Here is a 23032-nt window from a genome sequence, read left to right as displayed (position 1 = left end):
TCTGGTCTTCTGATCTACTTGAATCATTGGAGACAAGTCTGTATAGTCCCCATTCCACTGTTTGAGCATGCACAGTTGTAATGGTCTTAGATGAATTCGTGCAAAAGGAACTATGTCCATTGCTGCAACCATCAACCCTACTACTTCCATGCACTGGGCTATGGAAGGACGAGGAACAGAATGAAGAACTTGACAAGAGCTTAGAAGTTTTGACTTTCTGACCTCTGTCAGAAAAATCCTCATTTCTAAGGAATCTATTATTGTTCCCAAGAAGGGAACTCTTGTTGAAGGAGACAGAGAACTTTTTTCTATGTTCACCTTCCATCCGTGTGATCTGAGAAAGGCCAGAACGATGTTTGTATGAGCCTTTGCTTTTGACAGGGACGACGCTTGTATTAGAATGTCGTCCAAGTAAGGTACTACTGCAATGCCCCTCGGTCTTAGAACCGCTAGAAGGGACCCTAGTACCTTTGTGAAAATCCTTGGAGCAGTGGCTAACCCGAATGGGAGGGCCACAAACTGGTAATGCTTGTCCAGAAAAGCGAACCTTAAGAACTGATGATGTTCTTTGTGGATAGGAATATGTAGGTATAAATTGACTTTCCTGGATAGTGGGTAGAATCGTTCGAATGGTTTCCATCTTGAACGATGGTACCCTGAGAAATTTGTTTAGGATCTTCAAATCCAAAATTGGTCTGAAAGTTCCCTCTTTTTTGGGAACTACGAACAGATTGGAATAAAATCCCATTCCTTGTTCCTATATTGGAACTGGGTGCATCACTCCCATCTTTAACAGGTCTTCTACACACTGTAAGAACGCCTGTCTCTTTATTTGGTTTGAGGATAAGTGAGACATGTGGAACCTTCCCCTTGGGGGTAGTTCCCTGAATTCCAGGAGATAACCCTGAGAAACTATTTCTAGCGCCCAGGGATCCTGAACATCTCTTGCCCAAGCCTGAGCAAAGAGAGAGAGTCTGCCCCCCACTAGATCCGGTCCCGGATCAGGGGCTACTCCTTCATGCTGTTTTGTTAGTAGCGGCAGGCTTCTTGGCCTGCTTACCCTTGTTCCAGCCTTGCATCGGTTTCCAGGCTGGTTTGGGTTGTGAGGCATTACCCTATTGCTTAGAGGATGCAGAATTAGAGGCCGGTCCGTTCCTGAAATTGCGAAAGGAATGAAAATTAGACTTATTTTTGGCCTTGAAAGGCCTATCTTGTGGAAGGGCGTGGCCCTTTCCCCCAGTGATGTCTGAAATAATCTCTTTCAATTCTGGTCCAAATAGAGTTTTACCTTTGAAAGGGATGTTAAGTAATTTTGTCTTGGATGACACATCCGCTGACCAAGATTTTAGCCAAAGCGCTCTGCGCGCCACGATAGCAAACCCTGAATTTTTCGCCGCTAATCTAGCTAATTGCAAAGCGGCATCTAAAATAAAAGAGTTAGCCAACTTAAGTGCGTGAACTCTGTCCATAACCTCCTCATATGGAGTCTCTCTACTAAGCGAGTTTTCTAGTTCCTCGAACGAGAACTACGCTGCTGTAGTGACAGGAACAATGCACGAAATGGGTTGTAGAAGGTAACCTTGCTGTACAAAAATCTTTTTAAGCAAACCCTCCAATTTTTTATCCATAGGATCTTTGAAAGCACAACTATCTTCGATAGGAATAGTAGTGCGTTTGTTTAGAGTAGAAACTGCCCCCCTCGACCTTAGGGACCGTCTGCCATAAGTCCTTTCTGGGGTCGACCATAGGAAATAATTTCTTAAATATAGGGGGGGGAACAAAAGGTATGCCGGGCTTTTCCCACTCCTTATTTACTATGTCCGCCACCCGCTTGGGTATAGGAAAAGCGTCGGGGTGCACCGGAACCTCTAGGAACTTGTCCATCTTGCATAATTTCTCTGGAATGACCAAGTTGTCACAATCATCCAGAGTAGATAACACCTCCTTAAGCAGTGCGCGGAGATGTTCTAATTTAAATTTAAATGTCACAACATCAGGTTCAGCTTGTTGAGAAATTTTTCCTGAATCTGAAATTTCCCCATCTGACAAAACCTCCCTCATGGCCCCTTCAGATTGGTGTGAGGGTATGACAGAACAATTATCATCAGCGCCCTCCTGCTCTTCAGTGTTTAAAACAGAGCAATCGCGCTTTCTCTGATAAGTAGGCATTTTGGATAAAATATTTGCTATGGAGTTATCCATTACAGCCGTTAATTGTTGCATGGTAATAAGCATTGGCGCACTAGATGTACTAGGGGCCTCCTGTGTGGGCAAAACTGGTGTAGACACAGTAGGAGATGATGTAGTATCAGGTTTACTCCCCTCATCTGAGGAATCATCTTGGGCAATTTCATTATCTGTGGCAGTACTGTCCTTACTTTGTTTGGACGCTATGGCACAATTATCACATAAATTTAAATGGGGAGACACATTGGCTTTCATACATATAGAACATAGCTTATCCGAAAGCACAGACATTTTAAACAGGCTTAAACTTGTCAACAAAGCACAAAAAACGTTTTAAAACAAAACCGTTACTGTCTCTTTAAATTTTAAACAGAAAACACTTTATTACTGAATATGTGAAAAAGTATGAAGGAATTGTTCAAAAATTACCAAAATTCCACCACAGTGTCTTAAAGCATTAAGAGTATTGCACACCAAATTTCAGAGATTTAACCCTTAAAATAACGGAACCGGAGCCGTTTACAAATTTAACCCCTATACAGTCCCAGCTATAGCCTTTGCTGAGACCCAACCAAGCCCAGAGGGGAATACGATACCAATTGACGCCTTCTAGAAGCTTTTCCAGCAAATTTCAGATCCTCACACATGCATCTGCATGCCCTGCTCTCAAAAAACAACTGCGCAGTAATGGCGCGAAAATGAGGCTCAGTCTACAACTAGGAAGGCCCCCTGACTGGAAAAGGTGTCTAACATAGTGCCTGCCGTTTAATAAACGTTCCCCAAGTTTATAAATGCGAATTGTCAGCATAAATATGAATAAAATGCCCAAATAAAGCAATCGATTTAGCCCATAAAAATGTCTACCAGTTTTTTAGCCCATATTAAGCCCTTTATTCTGTTTGTTTGACTAAGAAAATAGCTTACCGGTCCCCATGAGGGGAAATGACAGCCTTCCAGCATTACATGGTCTTGTTAGAAATATGGCTAGTCATACCTTAAGCAGAAAAGTCTGCTAACTGTTTCCCCCAACTGAAGTTACTTCATCTCAACAGTCCTATGTGGAAACAGCAATCGATTTTAGTTACTGTCTGCTAAAATCATCTTCCTCTCACAAACAGAAATCTTCATCCTTTTCTGTTTCAGAGCAAATAGTACATACCATACTATTTTAAAATAACAAACACTTGATAGAAGAATAAAAACTACATTTAAACACCAAAAAACTCTTAACCATCTCCGTGGAGATGTTGCCTGTGCAACGGCAAAGAGAATGACTGGGGTGGGCGGAGCCTAGGAGGGACTATGTGGCCAGCTTTGCTGGGACTCTTTGCCATTTCCTGTTGGGGAAGAGATATCCCACAAGTAAGGATGACGCCGTGGACCGGACACACCAATGTTGGAGAAAGTGTTTCATTCCATATAAACCAGTGACGTTTTGGGGTGTTGAAGGGGTGAACACCCCGAAACGTTACTAGTTTATATGGAATAAAACACTTTATTTCACCTGTATCAAGTCCAGTGAGTGCTTGTGTTATAACTTGGAGATATAGATACATACATACATACATACTGTAGAAATAGAGAAAGCACTCGTCGTTTTGACAACAATAATTTTTAATGAACGGTAAATGTTTTGGGGGTCTCACCATTTAACACCTACTACCTCCACCGTGCACAGACATCGTCAGACTCCGGAGCGTCCGTACAGCACAACTGTGCATGCGCAAGCGGCCAGACGGAGAGCCGACAAGGAAAAATCTAAAAAAGCAAAATGTAAACACATAGTGACTTATCAAACTACGTAACATACATACTAATGGGAATACAGTCCCCATAATCTGACATATATTTACAGCCTAATGGGAAATACCATCCTCTCTCTATGATACGAGTACAGCTAGCACATGGATTAGATCAGTCGATAACATAATTTATGCTTACCTGATAAATTCCTTTCTTCTGTTGTGTGATCAGTCCACGGGTCATCATTACTTCTGGGATATAACTCCTCCCCAACAGGAAATGCAAGAGGATTCACCCAGCAGAGCTGCACATAGCTCCTCCCCTCTACGTCAGTCCCAGTCATTCGACCAAGAATCAACGAGAAAGGAGTAACCAAGGGTGAAGTGGTGACTGGAGTATAATTTAAAAGATATTTACCTGCCTTAAAACAGGGCGGGCCGTGGACTGATCACACAACAGAAGAAAGGAATTTATCAGGTAAGCATAAATTATGTTTTCTTCTGTTATGTGTGATCAGTCCACGGGTCATCATTACTTCTGGGATACCAATACCAAAGCAAAAGTACACGGATGACGGGAGGGATAGGCAGGCTCATTATACAGAAGGAACCACTGCCTGAAGAACCTTTCTCCCAAAAATAGCCTCCGAAGAAGCAAAAGTGTCAAATTTGTAAAATTTGGAAAAAGTATGAAGCGAAGACCAAGTTGCAGCCTTGCAAATCTGTTCAACAGAGGCCTCATTCTTAAAGGCCCAAGTGGAAGCCACAGCTCTAGTGGAGTGAGCTGTAATTCTTTCAGGAGGCTGCTGTCCAGCAGTCTCATAGGCTAAACGTATTATGCTACGAAGCCAAAAAGAGAGAGAGGTAGCAGAAGCTTTTTGACCTCTCCTCTGTCCAGAATAAACGACAAACAGGAAAGAAGTTTGGCGAAAATCTTTAGTTGCCTGCAAGTAGAACTTGAGGGCACGAACTACATCCAGATTGTGTAGAAGACGTTCCTTCTTTGAAGAAGGATTTGGACACAAGGATGGAACAACAATCTCTTGATTGATATTCCTGTTAGTGACTACCTTAGGTAAGAACCCAGGTTTAGTACGCAGAACTACCTTGTCTGAGTGAAAAATCAGATAAGGAGAATCACAATGTAAGGCTGATAACTCAGAGACTCTTCGAGCCGAGGAAATAGCCATTAAAAACAGAACTTTCCAAGATAACAATTTTATATCAATGGAATGAAGGGGTTCAAACGGAACACCCTGTAAAACGTTAAGAACTAAGTTTAAACTCCATGGCGGAGCAACAGCTTTAAACACAGGCTTGATCCTAGCTAAAGCCTGACAAAAAGCCTGGACGTCTGGATTTTCTGACAGACGCCTGTGTAACAAGATGGACAGAGCTGAAATCTGTCCCTTTAATGAACTAGCTGATAGACCCTTTTCTAAACCTTCTTGTAGAAAGGACAATATCCTAGCGATCCTAACCTTACTCCAAGAGTAACCTTTGGATTCGCACCAGTATAGGTATTTACGCCATATTTTATGGTAAATCCTTCTGGTAACAGGCTTCCTAGCCTGTATCAGGGTATCAATAACCGACTCAGAAAAACCACGTTTTGATAAAATCAAGCGTTCAATTTCCAAGCAGTCAGCTTCAGAGAAGTTAGATTTTGATGTTTGAATGGACCCTGTATCAGAAGGTCCTGTCTTAGAGGTAGAGACCAAGGCGGACAGGATGACATGTCCACTAGATCTGCATACCAAGTCCTGCGTGGCCATGCAGGCGCTATTAGAATCACTGATGCTCTCTCCTGTTTGATTTTGGCAATCAATCGAGGAAGCAGCGGGAAGGGTGGGAACACATAAGCCATCCCGAAGTTCCAAGGTGCTGTCAAAGCATCTATCAGAACCGCTCCCGGATCCCTGGATCTGGACCCGTAGAGAGGAAGTTTGGCGTTCTGGCGAGACGCCATGAGATCTATCTCTGGTTTGCCCCAACGTCGAAGTATTTGGGCAAAGACCTCCGGATGAAGTTCCCACTCCCCCGGATGAAAAGTCTGGCGACTCAAGAAATCCGCCTCCCAGTTCTCCACTCCCGGGATGTGGATTGCTGATAGGTGGCAAGAGTGAGACTCTGCCCAGCGAATTATCTTTGATACTTCCATCATTGCTAGGGAGCTTCTTGTCCCTCCCTGATGGTTGATGTAAGCTACAGTCGTGATGTTGTCCGACTGAAACCTGATGAACCCCCGAGTTGTTAATTGGGGCCAAGCCAGAAGGGCATTGAGAACTGCTCTCAATTCCAGGATGTTTATTGGAAGGAGACTCTCCTCCTGATTCCATAGTCCCTGAGCCTTCAGAGAATTCCAGACAGCGCCCCAACCTAGTAGGCTGGCGTCTGTTGTTACAATTGTCCATTCTGGCCTGCTGAATGGCATCCCCCTGGACAGGTGTGGCCGATAAAGCCACCATAGAAGAGAATTTCTGGTCTCTTGATTCAGATTCAGAGTAGGGGACAAATCTGAGTAATCCCCATTCCACTGACTTAGCATGCACAATTGCAGCGGTCTGAGGTGTAGGCGTGCAAAAGGTACTATGTCCATTGCCGCTACCATTAAGCCGATCACCTCCATGCATTGAGCTACTGACGGGTGTTGAATGGAATGAAGGACACGGCATGCATTTTGAAGTTTTGTTAACCTGTCTTCTGTCAGGTAAATCTTCATTTCTACAGAATCTATAAGAGTCCCCAAGAATGGAACTCTTGTGAGAGGAAAAAGAGAACTCTTCTTTTCGTTCACTTTCCATCCATGCGACCTTAGAAATGCCAGAACTAACTCTGTATGAGACTTGGCAGTTTGAAAGCTTGAAGCTTGTATTAGAATGTCGTCTAGGTACGGAGCTACCGAAATCCCTCGCGGTCTTAGTACCGCCAAAAGGGCACCCAGAACCTTTGTGAAGATTCTTGGAGCCGTAGCCAATCCGAATGGAAGAGCTATAAACTGGTAGTGCCTGTCTAAGAAGGCAAACCTTAGATACCGGTGATGATCTTTGTGAATCGGTATGTGAAGGTAAGCATCTTTTAAATCCACTGTGGTCATGTACTGACCCTCTTGGATCATGGGTAAGATTGTCCGAATAGTTTCCATTTTGAACGATGGAACTCTTAGGAATTTGTTTAGAATCTTTAAATCTAAGATTGGCCTGAAAGTTCCCTCTTTTTTGGGAACCACAAACAGGTTTGAGTAGAACCCTTGTCCTTGTTCCGACCGCGGAACCGGATGGATCACTCCCATTAATAACAGATCTTGTACACAGCGTAGAAACGCTTCTTTCTTTATCTGGTTTGTTGACAACCTTGACAGATGAAATCTCCCTCTTGGGGGAGATAATTTGAAGTCTAGAAGGTATCCCTGAGATATGATCTCTAGCGCCCAGGGATCCTGAACATCTCTTGCCCAGGCCTGGGCGAAGAGAGAAAGTCTGCCCCCCACTAGATCCGGTCCCGGATCGGGGGCTCTCGGTTCATGCTGTCTTTGGGGCAGCAGCAGGTTTCCTGGCCTGCTTGCTCTTGTTCCAGGACTGGTTAGGCTTCCAGCCTTGCCTGTAACGAGCAACAGCTCCCTCCTGTTTTGGTGCAGTGGAGGTTGATGCTGCTCCTGTTTTGAAATTCCGAAAGGGACGAAAATTAGACTGTCTAGCCTTAGCTTTGGCTTTGTCTTGAGGTAGGGCGTGGCCCTTACCTCCTGTAATGTCAGCGATAATTTCTTTCAAACCGGGCCCAAATAAAGACTGCCCCTTGAAAGGTATATTAAGTAATTTGGACTTAGAAGTAACATCAGCTGACCAGGATTTTAGCCACAGCGCCCTACGTGCCTGTATGGCGAATCCTGAGTTCTTAGCCGTAAGTTTGGTTAAATGTACTACGGCCTCCGAAATGAATGAATTAGCTAGTTTAAGGACTCTAAGCCTGTCCGTAATGTCGTCTAGCGTAGATGAACTAAGGTTCTCTTCCAGAGACTCAATCCAAAATGCTGCCGCAGCCGTAATCGGCGCGATACATGCAAGGGGTTGCAATATAAAACCTTGTTGAACAAACATTTTCTTAAGGTAACCCTCTAATTTTTTATCCATTGGATCTGAAAAAGCACAGCTATCCTCCACCGGGATAGTGGTACGCTTAGCTAAAGTAGAAACTGCTCCCTCCACCTTAGGGACCGTTTGCCATAAGTCCCGAGTGGTGGTGTCTATTGGAAACATCTTTCTAAATATTGGAGGGGGTGAGAACGGCACACCGGGTCTATCCCACTCCTTAGTAACAATTTCAGTTAGTCTCTTAGGTATAGGAAAAACGTCAGTACTCGCCGGTACCCGCAAAGTATTTATCCAACCTACACAGTTTCTCTGGTATTGCAACGGTGTTACAATCATTGAGAGCTGCTAAGACCTCCCCTAGTAATACACGGAGGTTCTCCAATTTAAATTTAAAATTTGAAATATCTGAATCCAATCTGTTTGGATCAGAACCGTCACCTACAGAATGAAGCTCTCCGTCCTCATGCTCTGCAAGTTGTGACGCAGTATCAGACATGGCCCTAGTATTGTCAGCGCACTCTGTTCTCACCCCAGAGTGATCACGCTTGCCTCTTAGTTCTGGTAATTTAGACAAAACTTCAGTCATAACAGTAGCCATATCTTGTAATGTTATCTGTAATGGCCGCCCAGATGTACTAGGCGCCATAATATCACGCACCTCCCGGGCGGGAGATGCAGGTACTGCCGCGTGAGGCGAGTTAGTCGGCATAACTCTCCCCTCGCTGTTTGGTGAAATTTGTTCAAATTGTACAGATTGACTTTTATTTAAAGTAGCATCAATACAGTTAGTACATAAATTTCTATTGGGCTCCACCTTGGCATTGGAACAAATGACACAGATATCTTCCTCTGAGTCAGACATGTTTAACACACTAGCAATAAACTTGCAACTTGGTTATAATCTTTTTTAGCAAAAACGTACTGTGCCTCAAAGAGGTACTAAACGATTAAATGACAGTTGAAATAATGAACTGAAAAATAGTTATAGCATCAAACTTTAAACAACACAAACTTTTAGCAAAGGTTTGTTCCCATTAGAAAAATAACAATAATTAAATTTGACATAAAAATTACAGAGCAACGTTTTTATTCACAGTCAATATAAAATTCTCACAGCTCTGCTGAGAGAATCTACCTCCCTCTAAAGAAGTTTGAAGACCCCTGAGATCTGTCAGAGATGAACCGGATCATGCAGGAAATATAAGAGTAACTGACTGGAATTTTTTGATGCGTAGCAAAGAGCGCCAAAAACGGCCCCTCCCCCTCACACACAGCAGTGAAGAGAAACGAAACTGTCATAATTAACACCAAACAACTGCCAAGTGGAAAATAATGCCCAAATATTTATTCACTCAGTACCTCAGAAATGTAAACGATTCTACATTCCAGCAAAAACGTTTAACATGATAAATACTTATTAAAAAGATTAGTGACTTTTAACAGAGTAGTTCCGGTGAAATACCATCCCCAGAATACTGAAGTGTATACATACATGTCATTATAACGGTATGGCAGGATTTTCTCATCAATTCCATTCAGAAAATAAAAACTGCTACATACCTCAATGCAGATTCATCTGCCCGCTGTCCCCTGATCTGAAGCTTTTACCTCCCTCAGATGGCCGAGAACAGCAATATGATCTTAACTACTCCGGTTAAAATCATAGTAAAAAACTCTGGTAGATTCTTCCTCAAACTCTGCCAGAGAAGTAATAACACGCTCCGGTGCTATTGTAAAATAACAAACTTTTGATTGAAGTCATAAAAACTAAGTATAATCACCATAGTCCTCTCACACATCCTATCTAGTCGTTGGGTGCAAGAGAATGACTGGGACTGACGTAGAGGGGAGGAGCTATGTGCAGCTCTGCTGGGTGAATCCTCTTGCATTTCCTGTTGGGGAGGAGTTATATCCCAGAAGTAATGATGACCCGTGGACTGATCACACATAACAGAAGAAAATACTCATAATACCTGACAGCTTATTACTAAGTGATTCTCCCCATCACTAAAGGCTAATGCTGCATTATCTAGCGCTAAGTCTTTGGACTATAAGGCCAGAACTCTCATGGTAATAGCAACTGCATACAGAGTCATCCACATATTATCCACCACCATAATCCTGATGCCATGAATATCAGGGGATAAACTTGCCTGGAACAAAAATATATCCCTATAGCAGACAAAGACAGTTATTAATGTAGGCAGCGTATATCGCAAGCTTGTTTACTTAGGCCCACCGCCATCCCTACATCCATACACCCACCATAAGGGTGTTATTAGTGGGATACCTAGTGTCAGGATATTATTCCACTCATATGGAATTATACACTGCCATAATAGATAGGGCAAAACCTCCACAACAAAAAGCAATGATAATCCAAACGCACATTAAGTCCCTTTGGATACATAGTATCCAAGTTAAAAATCCACTGGGACTCCTTTTGAAGTAGACTTTTAGCCCTATCACCTCCTCGAGGACATCTAGGGATATGATCTATTATGATGCATCTCAAATCAGAAACCCCCATGCCTGTTAGTGCAAAAATGTCTAGCCACCGGTTGGTTAGAATCCCCCACTTCGATGGCCTTACGCATTTCCGACCGGTGGTTAGCCATTCTTGTCCTAAAGTCATCCTGGGTCTACCCTACGTAGAATCTGCCACAAGTACAGTGAAGCAGGTGTGCAACAAACTTAGTAGTACAGATGACCCTGTGTTGAATATAGAATTTTTTGTTAGACCAAGGATGTGTGAAAACATTGTTCTGTGTTAAGCCACTGCAGGTAATGCATCCACAACGGAAACAACCCTTTTTAGTGGTACTTAACCAAGTGGTTAGCATATAGCTGTCAGTATTATCAGGTCTCAATAGCATATCCTTCAAGGATCTTCCTTTCTTAAATCCCACCATAGGTTTTTCCATTGTGCCAAAAGGTAGTGAGTTATCACTGGATAAGATGTCCCAATGCTCCTTCAGGGTTTTTGAAAAATCCAGTTTCTCTGGGGAGAATGTGGTGGTAAAAATCATTCGCTGGCTAGTTGTTCCTTTGTCCACCTTAGACAGTGCCTGTTCTTGGGTCATAGATGCTGACTCAGCCAGTGCTGGCCTTAGCTGTGTGAAGCCATAGCCCTGTTATTCAAATGTATTCTGCATGGCAACTAGTTGTCATTCCTTGTTCACTTCATCAGTGTTGTTACGGATCACCCGCTTAAATTGTGACTTTGGGCAAAGCCTTCTTTAGGCTAGGGGGGTGGCAACTAGAAACATCCAACAGTGAGTTTGTCTGTTTCCTTCTGAAACAAAGTGGTGCATAACTAAATGTTGTCTTTATAGATCCTCAAATCCAAGAAATCGATACTCTCTGTGTTGAAGGTTAACTTAAAGCGTACCTGAGGATTTACGCTATTTAGGATTGCAAACCAGGATAAGAGTTCTTAAGGGGTGCCCCCCCATATCACCAGCAGATCATCTATATATCTCCTGTACAGTTTCACTCTATTATCCCTGAAGGCATCCGTTTCTTCAGTTTCAAACTGTGCCATAAAAAGATTTGCATATGATGGGGTCACATTGGACCCCATCGCAATCCCTGATGTTTGCAGGAAGAATTCTTTTTCAAATTTGAAATAATTACATCTCAAACAAAAATCCAACAACTCCAGAATGACATTGATCGGAGGACCCACATAGGGGTATTTGAGGAGATAAGACACTGATGCCATCCCCTGAGTGTGAGGAATACTGGTGTATAGACTGGTCACACTGGTCCAGTGTGACCAGAATATCATTAGCTCTAACATTTTGCCAGGTTTTTAGCAGCTTGATCAGTTCAATGGAATCCAAGAGGAAAGAAGGTGTTCCTAACCAGTGGCTGTAATATCGCATCCACAAATGTCACTAAAGGTTGTAAAATAGATCCCTGTGCCGATACAATCGGCCTACCCGGGGGCGATGTGAGATTCTCATGCACCTTCGCCAGAGTATAAATGACAGGTACAATGGGATGATCTACCTGCAGATAATCCTTCAGTAACTTGGAGTTGAGCACATCCTTGATCTAACAAAAAATTCTATATTCAACACAGGGTCACCTTTACTACATTTGTTGTATACCTGCTTCACTGTCCTTGTGGCAGGCCATCAAAGTGGGTGATTCTGAACAACCGGTGGCTAGACACTAACAGGCATGGCTGGGGTTTCTGATTTGAGATGCATCATAATAGATCATATCCCTAGATGTCCTATAGGAGGTGATAGGGCTAAATGTCTACTTCAAAAGGAGTCCCAGTGGATTTTTAACTTGGATACTATGTATCCAAAGGGACTTAATGTGCATTTGGATTATCATTGCTTTTTGTAGTGGAGGCTTTACCCTATCTATTATGGCAGTGTATAATCCAATAGAAGTGTAATAATATCCTGACACTAGGTATCCCATTAATAACACCCTTATGGTGGGTGTATGGATGTAGGGATGGCGGTGGGCCTAAGTAAACAAGCTTGCGATATACGCTGCCTACATTAATAACTGTCTTTATGTCTGCTATAGGGATATATTTTTGTTCCAGGCTAGCTTATCCCCTGATATTCCTGGCATCAGGATTAATGTGGTGGATAATATGTGGATGACTCCGCTTGCAGTTGTTATTACCATGGGAGTTCTGGCCTTATAGTCCAAAGACTTAGCGCTAGATAATGCAGCATTAGCCTTTAGTGATGGGGAGATTCACTTAGTAATAAGTTGTCAGGTATTATGAGTATTAGCGACTGATCTAATCTATGTTCTAGCTGTACTAGTATCGTAGAGAGAGGATGGTATTTCCCAATAGGCTGTAAATATATAGATTATGGGGACTGTATTCCCATTAGTATGTATGTTACATAGTTTGATAAGTCACTATTGCCTAGATTTAGAGTTTGGCGTTAGCCGTCAAAAGCAGCGTTAAGGGGTCCTAACGCTGCTTTTTACCGCCCGCTGGTATTTAGAGTCAGCCAGGAAAGGGTCTAACGCTCACTTCCAAGCCGAGACTTTTCCATACCGCAGATCCCCTTACGCCAATTGCGTATCCTATCTTTTCAATGGGATCTTCCTAATGCTGGTATTTAGAGTCTTGGCTGAAGTGAGCGGTACACCCTCTACCGACAAGACTCCATCCGCAGGAAAAAGTCAGTAGTTAAGAGCTTTCTGGGCTAACGCCGGTTTATAACGCTCTTAACTACTGTGCTCTAAAGTACACTAACACCCATAAACTACCTAGGTACCCCTAAACCGAGGCCCCCCCACATCGTAGCCACTCTAATAAAAAAATGTAACCCCTAATCTGCCGACCGCACATCGCCGCCACCTACATTATCCCTATGTACCCCTAATCTGCTGCCCCTAACATCGCCGACACCTACATAATATTTATTAACCCCTAATCTGCCCCCCAACGTCGCCGCTACCTACCTACACTTATTAACCCCTAATCTGCCGACCGGAGCTCGCCCCACTCTAATAAATGTATTAACCCCTAAACCGCCGCACTCCCGCCTCGCAAACCCTATAATAAATAGTATTAACCCCTAATCTGCCCTCCCTAACGTCGCCGCTACCTTACCTACACTTATTAACCCCTAATCTGCCGACCGGACCTCGCCGCTACTCTAATAAATGTATTAACCCCTAAAGCTAAATCTAACCCTAACCCTAACACCCCCCTAAATTAAATATAATTTTAATCTAACGAAATTAATTAAATATTATTAACTAAAGTCTTCCTATTTAAAGCTAAATACTTACCTGTAAAATAAACCATAATATAGCTACAATATAACGAATAATTATATTGTAGCTATTTTAGAATTTATATTTATTTTACAGGCAACTTTGTATTTATTTTAACTAGGTACAATAGCTATTAAATAGTTATTTACTATTTAATAGCTACCTAGTTAAAATAATTACCAAATTACCTGTAAAATAAATCGTAACCTACGTTACAATTAAACAAAACACTACACTATCAATAAATAAATTAAATAAATTAACTCCAAGTACCTACAATTAAATAAACTAAACTACCAAAAAAAACAAACACTAAATTACAAAAAATAAAAAAAGATTACCAGAATTTTAAGCTAATTACACCTACTCTAAGCCCCCTAATAAAATAACAAAGCTCCCCAAAATAAAAAAAAATTTCCCTACCCTAATCTAAATTTAAAAAGTTAACAGCTCTATTACCTTGCCAGCCCTTAAAAGGGCTTTTTGCGGGGCATGCCCCAAAGAAATCAGCTCTTTTGCCTGTAAAAAAAAAAAAAAAAACACAATACCACCCCCCAACATTACAACCCACCAACCACATACCCCTACTCTAACCCAAACCCCCCTTAAATAAACCTAACACTACCCCCCTGAAGATCTCCCTACCTTGAGTCGTCTTCACCCAACCGGGCACCGATGGACCAAAAGAAGACATCCGGAGCGGCAGAAGTCTTCATCCTATCCGGGCAGAAGAGGACATCCGGACCGGCAGACATCTTCATCCAAGCAGCATCTTCTATCTTCATCCATCCGGCTGTTCCTTCCTTTATCAAGTCGGAATCAATACTGACCAATTCAATGGAATTTACAGATTATATCTTAAAACACAGAATAGCTAAGAAGACAGAAAGTGCAGGGAGAGGAAAAATCATGAGGGGGGCTTAGGTAACAGGCAGAGAGTGTCCAGTGTAGGAGAACAGACACGGGAAATATATAGCTTTACATAGAGCATATACTGACATAAAGTTATATATCAACATTGAATCAATTGAAACATTGAATCAATATCTATAAAGATGTGAAATTGTATATACAGGGGGAATATAAAAGTTAAAAAAAGACAAAAGTGTGGACATAGGCTTACCTGTGTACCTATGTATAAAGAATGTGGAATATACAATGTAATTGACTAAATGAAGTACACTACACAAAAATGTTATAAGGTGTTAAGAATCCAGAGTCTACATTTAGTCCAGAATTAAACAAGTTGAAGTGCATTACCATTTTCATATCAAAGGTTTTTCTTTCCATGGTGTTTTTGAAGTTGCCTCTGAGAATTTTGATTTTGAGGTTTTTGATGGAGTGGTCAGGTTGGGTGAAATGGTGACCAACGGGGGTGCAGTATTTTGTTTCACAGTGGTTTTTGATTGAGTGTCTGTGTAAGTTCATCCGAAGGTGCAGTTTTTGGCTTGTTTCTCCAATATAGCAACCACCTAACCTGAAGCAGAAACTGGTATATAGGAAGCTACCCCTTGAGAAAAAGAACACTCAGAATGGAACCAAGCGCTGCTATAAAGCTCTCTGCAAACTGTGTCAACACGTTTGTGAAAGCAGCACAGCAAATCACAATAATAAATCCTATAACATTAAAGGGGCATATTCATGTATATCTGCAAATGTGGTATACATGATACATTGCACTGCATGTGAAGTGGAATGTTATATTGGAGAAACAAGCCAAAAACTGCACCTTCAGATGGACTCTGGATTCTTAACACATTATCAAAATTTTCTGTAATGTACTTTCATTTAGTCAATTACATTGTATATTCCACATTCTTTATACATAGGTACACAGGTAAGCCTATGTCCACACTTTTGTCTTTTTTTAACTTTTGTATTCCCCCTGTATATACAATGTCACATCTTTCTAGATATTGATTCAATGTTGATATATAACTTTATGTCAGTATATGCTCTATGTAAAGCTATATATTTCCCTTGTCTGTTCTCCTACACTGGACACCGTCTGCCTGTTACCTAAGCCCCCCTCATGATTTTTACGACACCTCCTCCTCTCCCTGCACTTTCTGTCTTCTTAGTTATTCTGTGTTTTAAGATATAGGCATCTATTTATCAAGCCGTCAATTGCAAATACGCTGGTATTCCACAGCGTATTTGTGGTGAGTCTGATTCGCCTTAGTTATCAAACCCTACAGACCGGCAAAAGTAGAATTTTGTGACGTAACATACGATCCGCCGGACTCAGTCCGACACAGATCGATGCTTGCGTCATTACAGATGTTCCGAATGCAAATTCGGCACAATCTGACTACTTTTGCTAGTTATCAAATTTCTACCAGGTACGCTCGCCACTATTCCGGCCCAGCGTACCTGGTTTTCAATCCGCTGCCCTGGAGGCGGGGTTTGCCATAGGAATCAATAGGAGTCTGAAAGCAGCGAAAGCTCATGTTCACTGCTGCCTGATATCCCATTGATTCCTATGGTAACGTTTACACCTAACACCCTAACATGTACCCCGAGTCTAAACACCTCTAATATGCCCCCCCTACACCGCCACCACCTACATTATACTTAATAACCCCTAATCTGCCACCCCTGACACTGCCGCCACCTACATTATACTTATTAACCCCTAATCTGCCGCCCCTGACACGGCCGCCACCTAATCTGCCCCCTCACGTCGCCGCCACCTACCTACATTTATTAACCCCTAATCTGCCACCCCCAACGTCGCCGCCACTATATTAAATTCATTAACCCCTAAACCTAAGTCTAACCCTAACACCCCCTAACTTAAATATAATTTAAAGAAATCTAAATAAATATTCCTATCATTTACTAAATTATTCCTATTTAAAACTAAATACTTACCTATAAAATAAACCCTAAGCTAGCTACAATATAACTAATAGTTACATTGTATCTATCTTAGGGTTTATTTTTATTTTACAGGCAAGTTTGTATTTATTTTAACTAGGTAGAATAGTTATTAACTATTTACTAACTACCTAGTTAAAATAAATACAAATTTACCTGTAAAATAAAACCTAACCTAATTTACAATTACACCTAATACTACACTATAATTAAATTAATTCCCTAAATTAAATACAATTAAATAAAATGATCTAAAGTACAAAAAAACAAACAAAAAAAACACTAAATTACAGAAAATAATAAACAAAATTACAAGATTTTTAAACTAATTACACCTAATCTAATCCTACTAACAAAATAAAAAAGCCCCCCCCCCAAAATAAAAAAAAGCCCTACCCTATACTAAAAGGGCCTTTTGTGGGGCATTGCCCCAAAGTAATCAGCTCTTTTACTTGTAAAAAAAAAAAAGTACAAATCCCCCCCCCCAACATTAAAACCCACCACCCACACAACCAACCCTACTCTAAAACCCACCAAATACACCCCTAAAAAAAACCTAACACTAACCCCTTGAAGATCACCTTACCGGGAGAAGTCTTCACCCAACCGGGCCGAAGTCCTCAACGAAGCCGGCAGAAGTGGTCCTCCAGACGGGCAGAAGTGGTCCTCCAGACGGGCAAAAGTCTTCATCCAGACGGCATCTTCTATCTTCATCCATCCGGCGCGGAGCGGCTCCATCTTCTACACATCCGACGCGGAGCATCCCCTTCATCCGACGTCTTCTTGAACAATGACGGTTCCTTTAAGTGACGTCATCCAATATAGAATTCTATCAGCCAATCGAAATTAAGGTAGGAAAAATCCTATTGGCTGATGCAATCAGCCAATAGGATTGAAGTTTAATCCTATTGGTTGATCCAATCAGCCAATAGGATTGAGCTCGCATTCTATTGGCTGATTGGAACAGCCAATAGAATGCAAGCTCAATCCTATTGGCTGATTGCATCAGCCAATAGAATTTTTACTACCTTAATTCCGATTCTATCAGCCAATCGGAATTGAAGGGACGCCATCTTGGATGACGTCACTTAAAGGAACCGTCATTGTTCAAGAAGACGTCGGATGAAGGGGATGCTCTGCGTCGGATGGCTAGAAGATGGAGCCGCTCCGCGCCGGATGGATGAAGATAGAAGATGCAGCCTGGATGAAGACTTCTGCCCGTCTGGAGGACCACTTCTGCCGGCTTCGTTGAGGACTTCGGCCCAGTTGGGTGAAGACTTCTCCCAGTAAGGTGATCTTCAAGGGGTTAGTGTTAGGTTTTTTTAAGGGGGTATTTGGTGGGTTTTAGAGTAGGGTTGGTTGTGTGGGTTATAACGTTGGGGGGGGATTAGTACTTTTTTTTTACAGGTAAAAGAGCTGATTACTTGGGGGCAATGCCCCGCAAAAGGCCCTTTTAAGGGCTATTTGTAATTTAGTGTAGGGTAGGCTTTTTTTTTATTTTGTTAGGGGGATTAGATTAGGTGTAATTAGTTTAAAAATCTTGTAATTTGTTTATTGTTTTCTGCAATTTAGTGTTTATTTTTTTTGTACTTTAGATAATTTTATTTAATTTAGGGAATTAATTTAATTATAGTGTAGTGTTAGGTGTAATTGTAACTTAGTTTAGGTTTTATTTTACAGGTACATTTGTATTTATTTTAACTAGGTAGTTAGTAAATAGTTAATAACTATTCTACCTAGTTAAAATAAATACAAACTTGCCTGTAAAATAAAAATAAACCTAAGATAGATACAATGTAACTATTAGTTATATTGTAGCTATTTTAGGGTTTAATTTATAGGTAAAGTATTTAGTTTTAAATAGGAATAATTTAGTTAATGATAGGAATATTTATTTAGATCTATTTAAATTATATTTAAGTTAGGGGGTGTTAGGGTTAGGTTTAGGGGTTAATAAATTTAATATAGTGGCGGCAACGTTGGGGGCGGCAGATTAGGGGTTAATAAATAATGTAGGTAGGTGGCGGCGTAGGGGGGCAGATTAGGGGTTAATAAGTATAATGTAGGTGGCGGCGGTGTAGGGGGGGCAGATTAGGGGTTAATAAGTATAATGTAGGTGGCGGCGGTGTAGGGGGGGCAGATTAGGGGTGAATAAGTATAATGTAGGTGGCGGTGGGCACCGGGAGCAGCGGTTTAGGGGTTAAACACTTTATTTAGTTGTGGCGGGGTCCGTGACCGGCAGTATAAGGATAAAACAGTATAGTATAGTGTCGGTGTTAAGTGACAGTATACCAATAAAGCTGGGAAAAAGCCGAAGAGCAGCGAGATCGATGACTGTTAGTTAACAACAGTCCGCTGCTCATCGCCCCATACTTGGTGCGTGGCTTTTTGACAGCTTTTTTGGTAACTTTTGAGAACGTATTCAGGTTAGGCGAGCATATTGGTGCCGTCAAATGCAAGTAAGTTGATGGCTTGATAAGTAGATGCCATAATCTGTAAATTCCATTGAATTGGTCAGTATTGCTTCAGACTTGATAAAGGAAGGAACTCTTCCGAAAGCTTGTCAATTTATAAATGTATAGTTAGTCCAATAAAAAAGTATCATTGCTCAATGCAATACTCTTGTTATTTTAAAATCTAAATCTCTGGACTAACACGGCTACTCCAATCAACGTATATATATATATATATTTTAATATGTTTGGGTGTTATACATAACTATTGTGATAAGTTGATAGTGAGAAGCGCCAAAGGCAGGTGCAGTAAATCTGTTCTAAATTTAATGTATAAGCGATAAATGAGTTACAATGTGCCTAAAAACCATACACTGAGATGGATATACACAATAAATTACAATAAAAGTACAATAAAAGTACAATAAAAACACAAAATTACACTAAATTACAATGTAATACAATGTACTGAAATTGTGGATCCACCTGGCTAACAGGAATAAATCAATAGTACTTTAATGGAGTTAACCTATCTTTTGTATGGTCTATGATAAGACCCTAGTGTACGCCTGTGACTTATTGTGAGGCTGGCTCACACCTGGTGGAGTGTGGCAATAGGAGTGACCAGTAAAAAATGTTAAAAATGCAAAGAGGTGAATAAAAAGGATGTGAAAAAATGGTTGTGGAAATACCACACAATAAAACAAAAACAAAAATTAGAAAAACAAAAATAAAAATACAAATTGGATGGTGGTGATATCACTGTGTAGTGAGTGAAACCCCAATAGGTGTCATGAGTGATAACCAAAAAACAGAAAACAACAACAAATCCACAAACAGTTAAATAAGTGTCACAATCCAGCTGAACATTATCCAAAAAAAATGTGTGATCCAAAAAATAAAGTTAGTCACAAAAAAGAGAGTACAAACTTGTTTCCTGGTGGTGAGAAGTGTTGAGGTGGTTCTGATGGTGAAAATCCTGTGATGAATGTCCTATTGGTCCTGGACTTCCATTGCTCCTAATGTCCTATAAAGATAAAATACAATGTACAAGATTGTCCAAACTGTTTTAAAAGATTGGAAAAGAGCTTACCAGCTGCTTGTCAACGCGTTTCGGCCCAACTGTGTGGGCCTTTATCAAGACTGAGTCTTGTACATTGTATTTTATCTTTATAGGACATTAGAAGCAATGGAAGTCCAGGAACAATAGGACATTCATCACAGGATTTTCACCATCAGAACCCCCTCAACACTTCTCACCACCAGGAAACAAGTTTGTACTCTCTTTTTTGTGACTAACTTTATTTTTTGGATCACACATTTTTTTGGATAATGTTCAGCTGGATTGTGACACTTATTTAACTGTTTGTGGATTTGTTGTTGTTTTCTGTTTTTTGGTTATCACTCACAACACCTATTGGGGTTTCACTCACTACACAGTGATATCACCACCATCCAATTTTTATTTTTATTTTTGTTTTTCTAATTTTTGTTTTTGTTTTATTGTGTGGTATTTCCACAACCGTTTTTTCACATCCTTTTTATTCACCTCTTTGCATTTTTAACTTTTTTACTGGTCACTCCTATTGCCACACTCCACCAGGTGTGAGCCAGCCTCACAATAAGTCACAGGCGTACACTAGGGTCTTATCATAGACCATACAAAAGATAGGTTAACTCCATTAAAGTACTATTGATTTATTCCTGTTAGCCAGGTGGATCCACAATTTCAGTACATTGTATTACATTGTAATTTAGTGTAATTTTGTGTTTTTATTGTACTTTTATTGTACTTTTATTGCAAGTTATTGTGTATATCCATCTCAGTGTATGGTTTTTAGGCACATTGTAACTCATTTATCGCTTATACATTAAATTTAGAACAGATTTACTGCACCTGCCTTTGGCGCTTCTCACTACTCACTATCTACTCCTATTTTCTGGATGGCTAGGCGTCCTTTGTTTGAAGCTATTGGTGCACTATCCAGGCGCTTTGCCCACTGCCCAAGTAACCATATTGTGATAAGTTGAGCATCTTTTCTATGTGTTTACAATCCGTTACTGATTAACCACATTTCAGTAAATTTGATAGATGTTGCATTTGTAACAAAACAAGTACTGCATCTCTAGTACGTAACATATCTGCAGCCTACACTACCCAGGTATTCTGCTATAAATCCTTTACTGCCACTCTACAGAAAATGTCACCCACTCCGTGGAAGTCATTAGCTCCGAAGACCAGAGCTTCCATCACTCCTTACAAATGAATTTGTTGTTATGAGACTAAAAGGACTTAATATCTTTCTCTGGTCTTTCAGTTCTGATGCATCAACTACAGCACATGATTCTGTTTTTTTAGAGTGCAATACACCTTTATTTCACTCTCCTCATGTTTTTGCTAAGCTGTCATAGAACAACTGCATCAAGAAAAAGATAAGTAGATTTATTTATTGAGAAATGAGGCAGACACTCAGGTAGTCAAATTCAAAAACACTTTACTTCATAGGCAGAGCAACATTCCTAATTTCACCCCCTCCTCAGGCCCAATACAAATGAAAATATCTTCCATCTTTAAATAGCCACATATACCACGCCCACCTCTGACATCATAGACACTCCCCATAGAAAATCAGGTCTATCATATGTTAAAGTACATTGTTCAACTTAAAACAAAATAACAATAGCAATAAATCTTAACAAACAAAGTCTGTCTATGAAACAAAAAATCTAGATAATCACTGATAATACAATATATACTATTTTATAATAGCTATTCAAAACCAGCAATCACTATATTTACTGATTTGTATATATAGAAGGACAAGATAAAATAAACCAATTTATTATTTATAATAGGATAGCTAATTATAATCCCTATTGAGGTCCTAGGATGCATAGCACTAAGTCTATGCATCCACATAGCCTCTTTTCTAAGTAACATTTTCCCTCTGTCAAAGCCTATACTACATACATATATATATATACATACATATACATACATACATATACATATATACACACATACATACACATATATATATACATACATATACATACATACATATACATATATACACACATACATACACATATATATATATACATACATATACATACATACATATACATATATACACACACACACATACATATATACACACATACATACACATATATATATATATACATACATACATATACATACATATACATATATACACACATACATACACATATATATATATATACATATACATATATACATACATATACATATTTATATACACACATACATACACATATATATATACATACATATACATATATACACACATACATACACATACATACATACACATTATATATATATATAATGTGACTTGTCGTTTTTGTGGCGCCTGACGAAGGGGGTGAAAGCCTGAAACATTACATTAAAGGCGACGGATATCAAAATCCTGGAGGGTGCATCCTTTTTGTGTGATAATGTATATATTTATTATTATTATACCCTACAGCTATGCTACTGTATATGCAGGCGATATAGAAACAAGCACATATATCATAAAGAGGCCAGATGCCCAGCAGGACCTTACCTGGCAATGAGGGTGAGGATTAGAACAACCCATCATGGCCCCTTTGTTCTCGAAGATCTACAGAAAAAGAGAAAATCCATTATAGTACAGGATTTACTTCCTATGTGGCTCCTGTAACACACAGACAGCACAGATTCACTTCCAATATACAGTCACACAGACAATCACAGGTGATCCAACACTGACGGGTCAAGTTAGAAACATAGAAACCTAGAATTTGATGGTAGATAAGAACCAAAATGGCCAATCAAGTCTACCCATAAGAACAGAACAAGCACACGGGAGCAGATCTAACACACAGGACAAATAATGTGCAT

At 40.4% G+C, this 23032-nt stretch overlaps 1 protein-coding gene across 1 annotated transcript in view; it reads right to left on the bottom strand.

Moving 5' to 3' along the window:
• Positions 1-3833: 3833 nt before the first annotated feature.
• The window catches only part of GALT (galactose-1-phosphate uridylyltransferase), a 46343-nt gene continuing 27144 nt past the window's right edge, over positions 3834-23032 (bottom strand). The window contains exons 6-7 of the mRNA XM_053700392.1: positions 22716-22772; positions 3834-3945 (exon numbers count right to left, since the gene is read on the bottom strand). Of these exons, the coding sequence (XP_053556367.1) occupies positions 3847-3945; positions 22716-22772 (156 nt within the window). The 3' untranslated portion in view covers positions 3834-3846. The remainder of the gene's footprint in view (positions 3946-22715; positions 22773-23032) is intronic.

This window comes from Bombina bombina, chromosome 2, assembly GCF_027579735.1.
Source record: "Bombina bombina isolate aBomBom1 chromosome 2, aBomBom1.pri, whole genome shotgun sequence".
NCBI lineage: Eukaryota > Metazoa > Chordata > Amphibia > Anura > Bombinatoridae > Bombina > Bombina bombina.
Note: the sequence above shows the minus strand (reverse complement) of the source record. Positions and strands in the feature narration are given on the sequence as shown.